This window comes from Ruditapes philippinarum, unplaced genomic scaffold, assembly GCF_026571515.1.
Source record: "Ruditapes philippinarum isolate M1 unplaced genomic scaffold, ASM2657151v2 ctg3547_1_1_1_1, whole genome shotgun sequence".
In the NCBI taxonomy this organism is placed as follows: domain Eukaryota; kingdom Metazoa; phylum Mollusca; class Bivalvia; order Venerida; family Veneridae; genus Ruditapes; species Ruditapes philippinarum.
Genome location: NW_026856534.1, coordinates 70460 through 79541, shown reverse-complemented (window position 1 = coordinate 79541; position 9082 = coordinate 70460). Strand labels below are relative to the sequence as shown.

Genomic DNA, 9082 nt, shown 5'->3' with positions numbered 1-9082 from the left:
GATACTATTTATAACAACAAAAATATTCTAAAAATCGATTTATAAATGAATTCTAAGATCAAAAATTAAATAGTGTTTATTCTGGAAATACAGGTGCTTGCGTTTTATAACTCTTATCCGTATGACAAGAAATTATTATAGTTAAATACATTTGTTAATATAAATTCAAAGTTCAAGGGGTAATTGTTCTGGAGATAGCCACGCTAGAGTTATGAACAGGTGTGTAATGATAAGAAATATATATTTGAAGTTTGAAGTAGATACCTTAAAAAGTACAGGGTTATAATATGTCCAAAAGGAGAATAAGTTCAAAGGGAGATAAATCTAAAAAAATTGTTTCCAAAGTAATGAACCTTGTCATTTAAGTAGTGGTTGGTGATAAAGAGGATATTTGTTTAGTTCAGTGTAAGGTCGGAATATATTTCACCGAGTGAGCACCAAAAGGTATAATTTACGAGTGGCACAGCCACTAGTGAAATATGAACTTTTGGTGTTCAAAAGGTGAAATATATTTCGATCTTACACTAAACTAAACATATTTTCTTTTTATTACATGCAAAGAAACGTTTTAAAAAAACATTAAACCTAATACTGAATGAAAAGCGCGCCAAATAATAATACAACGTGACGTCATTTACGACGTCACGTCATTAAGTTGGTACCCAGTACTGTGCACGCTGGTATTTCACTTAAACAAAGTAAGGGGCTTAAATTCAAAGCAATGAAATTATCAAATTGGTAATTTCACTGTTTCACTTATATCACTGATATATTTCTATAAACCACCGAAAAGCATGTATTTACAGAGATATAAATTGAAAGTTTGAGGTAGATACCCTTAAAACTAAAGAAGTTATAGTAAAAAAACAACATTTTCAAGTAAAAAAGGTTCATGGGGAGATAATTAATGTAATGTGTAATGTGAATACAACTGTGCAATTAATGGATTTACTCGGATAAACGGTTAATTAGGAAAAGTCGGTGCTACTACTATATTTCTGCGTCTTTTCCTATTGTGATATCATAATCAACGTTGTTCTCCCTTCTCATAATTAACTTGACAGCAATCATTCATAGTTGAACACAAATTCTACCAGGCCGAATTTATCAGAACACTTAGTAACTGTAACGTATTATGATTGTTTTTCTTATTTCCAAAGTATTAACTTCAAGGTAATATTTAACTAGTGTAGCTGTCCAAATATTATTTTTCAAGTTGAATAATAGATAGAAAAGATGATTTCGTGAAACATTCAGCTGTTAAGCGCCGATGAAAGTTTTGTAAAGTCATAATAATCATAGCAGTGCAATTTTTAGCTATTTTAGTTTTGTTAGTGATGATACGATATTCTAACCAAAAAAAAAAACAAACTCAAAAGTGCATAAACATTTATTTCATAATATTCTATGAATTATTTGTTGATTTATTGCAGCGTTTTCACTAATTCAATGCGTGTCCATATTAAGTTTGTGTTTATTTATCATTTTGAAAATAATATAATAATATGTATTATTCATTTTTGCTGAATGTTTTGAAAATAGCAAGCTTTGCTATTTTTGCATGTATTATTTCGGCCAATAAGTAAAACATGTGCATTTCATACAAGTTCAACCTTAATCTATTTTGTTTTCGTAAGTAATGATATTCTCATTTTATTATAAAGTAGATACATGCGTTAAAGAGCAAACCTATGCAAGAAAAAATGCATTCTGTTGCCTGATTGGATAATATATCTTTTTTTCATCAAAACTGTTAAACAATTTTAAACCTTGTTATGTATCTGATACTTATGATCTAAAATGGTATTTCAAGTCGATTTTGTTCTTGTTGAGTGTAATAAAGTTGTTGTAATGATATTTTGACTCAATACAGGAAAATTTAGAATATTGTGTTGTTTCTTTTAAATTCTTTGCTTCTTTTGTATAAAAGACCTGAATGAAAACACTTTGTATATAGAAATGCATAACGTTTTCATATTTAGTTATTCAACAATACAAAGGATAAACCTTGAAAAAAGGGAGATTCCTCAGAAGCAATGAAAGCAACAACATAATATGAAAACTGCAGACTTCGTTTTATTGAGTCTGTTCATAAGAGATAATGTTTGAGTGCAACAAATCTTATGACCCCTAGGACACTGAAATGAATGCGGGAAACATTTTTACATTTGTCAAACGACACACGCCACTTGTTTTTGAAGTATAAAAATATAGGAAAGGGGGATTCCACAGAAGTAATGAAAACAACAAAATTTAAAAGTGCAGAATTGATTGTGCAACATTCTCATGACCACAAGCACCAATTTAATCGTTTTTTAAGTCCCAACACTAAATGTGCTGGAATCAATATAATGACACTAAAATGTTTACATTTTGTCAAACGACACATGATAAAAATATAGAAAAGGGTGGATCCCACAGAAGCAGGGAAAGCAACAAAAATATAAAGTGTCGAATTGATTGAGTCTGTTTATGATAAAATATGAAAAAGCAACAATTCTTTCCAGTTAAAATCTTGTATGTATTTATTATTGTTATGATTGTTTTAATGATTGTTTAATAAATGTTTATATTTAGGATCTTTAGATACGCTGTATTGTTACTTTAAATAATAAAGCTTATACGGTAAATTTGTTTCAAGCCAGAAACGAAATAGCCAAATAATCGGCTTTAATAAACGTTGCCTTGCATTATATTTCTGCGTCTTTTGTTATTGTGATGTCAACTTTGTTCTCCCTTCCTCATAATTAACTTGATAGCAAACATTCATGGTAAAACCCAAATTCTACAAAGCCGCGATTGAAAGAACACTTAGAGAAAACTTTATGCTAGTACAAAAATATAGTTTATTACTTACTATATAAAGAAATCATCTTTTCTGAAATAAATAAAAATGAAATAAATAATATATATTTGTAAGCTGATGAACATGAAAATTAAATATAGTAACTGTAATATATAATGATTTTTCTTTCCTGTTTTCAAAGTATTAATTCAAGGTAATATTTAACCACTGTCACTGTCCAAATATTATTTTGCCAACTGTATAATAGATAGAAAAGATGATTTTGGCAAACATTCAGCTGTTAAGCACCGACGAAAGTTTTGAAAAGTCATAATAATCATAGCAGTGCAATATTTAGCTATTTTAGTTTTGTAAGTAATGAAACGATATTCTAACCAAAAAATATCGTTTAAGAACAAACTCCCAAATGCATAAAACTTTATTGCTTAACATTCTATGAATCATATGGCAATTTATTGCTGCGTTTTCACTAATTCAATGCGTGTCCATATTAAGTTTGTGTTAATTTATCATTTTGAAAATAATGTAATAATACTTATAATTCATTTCTGCTGAATATTTTGTTGCTATTTTTGCATGTATTATTTCGGCGAATGAATAAAACATGTGCATTTCATACAAATTCAACATTTAACTATTTTGTTTTCGTAAGTAGTGATATTCTCATTTTATTATAAAGTAGATATATGCGTTAAAGAGAAAAACTATGCAAGAAAAAATGCATTATGTTGCATGATTGGATAATATATCTTTAATTTCCACAAAACTGTTAAGCAATTTTAAACCTTGTTATGTATCTGATACTTATAATCTAAAACGGCATTTCAAGTCACTTTTGTTCTTGTTGAGTGTAATAAAGTTGTTGTAATAATATTTTGAATCAAGAACATGAAGAAAGGAAAATTTAGAATATTGTGTTGTTTCTTATAAATTTTTTGCTTCGTTTGTTTAAAAGACATGTAAGAGAACACTTTGGTAAAAGTAATGCATAAACTTTTCATAATTATTTACCCAAACATTCAAAGGATAAACCTGTAAAAAAGGGACATCCCTCAGAAGCAATGAAAGCAACAAAATATTATGAAAACTGCAGACTTCGTTGAATTGAGTCTGTTTATAAGAGATAATATTAAAGTGCAACAAATCTTATGACCCCTAGGACAAATTTAATCGGTATCCAATTTCCAACACTAAATATGCTGGAATCAATATGAAGACACTGAAATGAATGCGGGAAACTTTTTACATTTGTCAAACGACACATGCCACTTGCTTTTGAAGCATTAACATGTAGGAAAGGGTGGATCCTTCAGAAGCAGTGAAAACAACACAATTCTAAAGTGTATAATTGATTGAATCTGTTTATGGGAAAAATATGAAAAAGCAACATTTCTTACCAGTTGAAATCTAGTACGTATTTTTTATTGTTATGATTGTTTTAATGATTGTATTTATGTTAATATTTTGGATCTTTTGAAACGCTGTATTGTTACATTAAATAATAAAGATTATACGGTAATGTTGTTTCAAGCCGAAACGAAATAGCCAGTGAACTTCGGCTTTAACAAACGTTGTCTTGCATTACATTTCTGCGTCTTTTCCTATTGTGATCATCATCATCTTTGTTCTCCTTTCTCATAATTAGCTTGATAGCAATCCTTTATGATTGAACACAATTTCTACCAGGCACAATTTCTAAGAACACTTAGAAAAAAATTTATGCTTCCACAAAAATATAGTTTATTCTTACCAATTGTGCAATGCTTCAATTCTGAAATAAATAAAAATAAAATAAATAATATAAATAATTGTTAGCAGATGAAAATGAAATTTAAGTAAAGTAACTCATATGTATTATGATTGTTTTTCTTTATTTCAAGGTACTAACTTCAATGTAATATTTAACCAGTGTAACTGTCCAAATATTATTTTTCAAATTGTATAATTGATAGAAAAGATGATTTCTTCAAACATTCAGCTGTTAAACGCCGATGAAACATTCTATAAATCATTTGTCAATTTATTGCTGTGTTTTCACTAATTCAAAGCATATCCATATTAAGTTTGTGTTTAATTATCATTTTGAAAATAATATTATTATTAATTATTCATTTCTGCTGAATATTTTGATTTTTGCGTGTATTATTTCAGCGATTAAGTAAAAAATGTGCATTTCATACAAATTCAAAATTTAACTATTTTGTTTTCGTAAGTAGTGATATTCTCATTTTATTATAAAGTAGATATATGCGTTAAAGAGAAAAAGTATGCAAGAAAATTGTCTGATTGGATAATATATCTTTAACTTCATCAAAACTGTTAAGCAATTTTAAACCTTGTTATGTATCTGATACTTATGATCTAAAGTGGTATTTCAAGTCGATTTTGTTCTTGTTGAGTGTAATAAAGTTGTTGTTATAATAATATGATTCAATAAAGGAAAATGTAGAATATTGTGTTGTTTCTTTAAAATTCTTTGCTTAACTTGTTTAAAAGACTGGAAAGAAAACACTTTGGTAAAAGTAATGCATAAACTTTTCATAATTATTTATCCAAAAATTCAAAGAATAAATCTAGAAAAAAGGGAGATTCCTCGGAAGCAATGAAAGCAAAAAAATAATATGAAGACTGCAAACTTCGTTTTATTTAGTCTGCTGATCAACGATAATGTTAATGTGCAACATCTTCATCAACATTTTAAAGTGTAGAATTGATTGAGGGTGTTTATGGGAAAAATTGGAAAAAGCAACATTTCTTACCAGTTAAAATATAGTACGTATTTTTTAATTGTTATGATTGTTTTAAAGATTGTATATATGCTAATATTTTGGATCTTTTGAAACGCTGTATTGTTACATTAAATAATAAAGATTATACGGCAATGTTGTTTCAAGCCAAAAAGAAATAGCCAGTGAACTTCGGCTTTAACAAACGTTGTCTTGCATTTCATTTTTGCGTCTTTTCGTATTGTGATCATCATCAACTTTGTTCTCCTTTCTCATAATTAGCTTGATAGCAATCCTTCATGATTAAACACAATTTCTACCAGGCAGAAATTCTAAGAACACTTAGAAAAAATTTATGCTTCCACAAAAATATAGTTTATTCTTACCAATTCCGCCATACTCAAATTCTGAAATAAATAAAAATGAAATAAATAATATAAATAATTGTTAGCAGATGAAAATGAAATTTAAGTAAAGTAACTCATATGTATTATGATTGTTTTTCTTTATTTTCAAAGTATTAACTTCAATGTAATATTTAACCAGTGTAACTGTCCAAATATTATTTTTCAAATTGTATAATAGATAGAAAAGATGATTTTGTCAAACATTCAGCTGTTAAACGCCGATAAAACATTCTATGAATCATTTGTCAATTTATTGCTGCGTTTTCACTATTTCAAAGCATATCCATATTAAGTTTGTGTTTAATTATCATTTTGACAATAATAGTATTATTTATTATTCATTTCTGCTGAATATTTTGAAAATAGCAAGTTTTGCTATTTTTGCATGTATTATTTCGGCGAATAAGTAAAACATGTGCATTTCATACAAATTCAATATTTAACTATTTTGTTTTCGTAAGTAATGATATTCTCATTTTATTATAAAGTAGATATATGCGTTAAAGAGCAAACCTATGCAAGAAAAATGCATTATGTTGCATGATTGGATAATATATCTTTAATTTCATCAAAACTGTTAAGCAATTTTGAACCTTATAATGTATCTGAAACTTATGATGTGATATATCAAGTTGATTTTGTTCTTGTTGAGAGTAATAAAGTTGTTGTAACAATAATATGATTCAATAAAGGAAACTTTAGAATATTGTGTTGATTCTTTTAAATTATTTGCTTCTTTTGTTTAAAAGATTGGAAAGAAAACACTTTGGTAAAAGTAATGCATAAACTTTTCATAACTATTTACCCAAAAATTCAAAGGATAAACAAGGAAAAAAGGGAGATTCCTCGGAAGCAATGACAGCAACAAAATGATATAAAAACTGCAGATTTCCGGCTAATATCTGCCGGAATTAACCTGTAACTGTTTAATTTAAAAAAGGGTGGAGCAGTATTTACCTAGACAGATTTCATGCTTAACATTTTTTTATCTACTGTTGCTAATTCACCGTTATAACAGTCAGTCTTTTTGAAATATAACATTCATATAGCTCCACGTGACAATGAAAATAAGAGCATAATGCCACTGATTATACCATTTCTGCTCTGTGGTGTAAAGTTGTAACCCTTACTTAGAATAATATGTAGGTTTCTTTTTCAGAGTCCTGTATTTATTAAAGAACGCTAAAATAAGTAAATGTTACACCAAAATGTATTACTTAATCTTATCTTGTATTATTACGATGGGTACACTCGGAACTGAAATCAAGTACACCCAATAATATCGAGAATAGTGATGGTCCTCTTTAAATGTCAATGAATGAAGGTAAAATGTTACTGCTTAATCTGTCTTCATAGCTGAAATGACTATTACCTTATAATCTATAATGTTTTAAGATATAGTAAAGGTAATAACTGCCATTTCATGGCCACTTGCAAGGATCACCCTAAAAAGGTAGAAGATTAAAATAAAAACTTATGAACATATATACTCCTCTAAAACAATATATAAAACCAAATGCATTGACATCAATTAAGATTTAGTTTATGTATATATACATGATTGCACCACCAAACTACGCCCGACACATATTCTTGGCCGCTGTACACGTAGGACTTAATCCGCATTACTCTCTATAGTTAGTATTTTAAGTATATGTTAGTGTTCATCCGTGCTGTTCTACAGAAATTAGAAACTTCGCGACAGGAGAATGTTTCTAATTTTATAGAACAGCTACGGACAGACAGACAAGGCGGCGACTATATGATTTCCCTTCGGGGAGCATAAAAAATGAATTCCATAACATAGTATAATTATGATAAATAGTCACCATTACAAACAATACAAACTTTCAAAGAATAAAATTAAATAAAAATAATGACTAACTGTCATTGCAAAATTATGAATTTATAATGGTCGTTTAAGTTGTATCAGGTTGTGTCTTATATAATAGTAGCTATAGATATGGTTAAAATATGTGAAATTTTTACATAATACTTTTTCAATCATATCACTGGATGATAACATGCATTTTGAAAATGAAATTATGTGACATTATGCCAAAATAATTTGCAATTACTCTTTTTGATTTTATTATTTAAGTCGCATGAATGATAAATAGCTACCGTGGCACGAGAGAATCGCTAAAATATCTGCCGGAATTAACATGTAACTGTTTAATTTAAAAAAGGGTGGAGCAGTATTTACCTAGACAGATTTCATGCTTAACATTTTTTTTATCAACTGGTGCTAATTTCACCGTTATAACAGTCAGTCTTTTGAAATATATTTTGAAATATAACATTCAATTAGCTCCACGTGACAATGAAAAGAAGAGCATAATGTCACTGATTATACCATTTCTGTTCTGTGGTGTACAGTTGTTACCCTTACTAAGAATAATATGTAGGTTTCTTTTTCAGAGTCCTGTATTTGTTAAAGAACGCTTAAATAACTAAATGTTACACTAAATCTTACCTTTTATTATTACATTGTGTACACTCTTTTATAAAGACTTAACCGTTCGTAAACTACGTATATTTTTGATATAAAAAAGAGACAAAACCAAAGAAAAGCATATGTTCATGAGATAGACTGGGGTTATTATTACCTATACAAGGATGGGGAATTGTACAAATTAACCAAACATTCATTAGGGCAATAAATTTAATACAGTGTTCGAATATTTTATAAATAACGGAAAATGCACTCGTTTTAGGCATATGTCAATCAACACGCTAATATAATTAACTTTTTTAATAGCTCGACTTGCAAAGTCATCTTTATGGCATGTTCTATTATGCGATTGTATCCTGGTTCGTTTTTTCACTCCTCCGCAGGGGAAAGACGAAAACTATTAGTCAATATAAATGAAGGATAATAATGTGAAAATAACTGAAAGGTTGAAATTTTACTTTATCGAGATATTAATATAAACAAATTTACCCAATATAGATAAGGAAAGATAAAGAAATTGATGAAATAAATAGTACGTATAACAACTGGAAATGTGATGTTAGAACTTTTACAAAAAAATGTTAATAAAATTCTTATAATTGAAACGAATTAATAATGTGCTTTAAAGAAGACATCAATTTACTAATATATAAATATTAGAAAAGCTATTAAGCACTATTTATGACTG

The 9082-nt window shown here is 28.2% G+C and overlaps 1 protein-coding gene across 1 annotated transcript in view; it reads right to left on the bottom strand.

Annotated features, from left to right (window-relative positions):
• Positions 1-4485: 4485 nt before the first annotated feature.
• The window catches only part of LOC132746893 (uncharacterized), a 49732-nt gene continuing 45135 nt past the window's right edge, over positions 4486-9082 (bottom strand). Inside the window, exons 8-9 of the mRNA XM_060736171.1 lie at positions 5919-5939; positions 4486-4577 (exon numbers count right to left, since the gene is read on the bottom strand). Coding sequence (XP_060592154.1) covers positions 4486-4577; positions 5919-5939 — 113 coding nt within the window. The remainder of the gene's footprint in view (positions 4578-5918; positions 5940-9082) is intronic.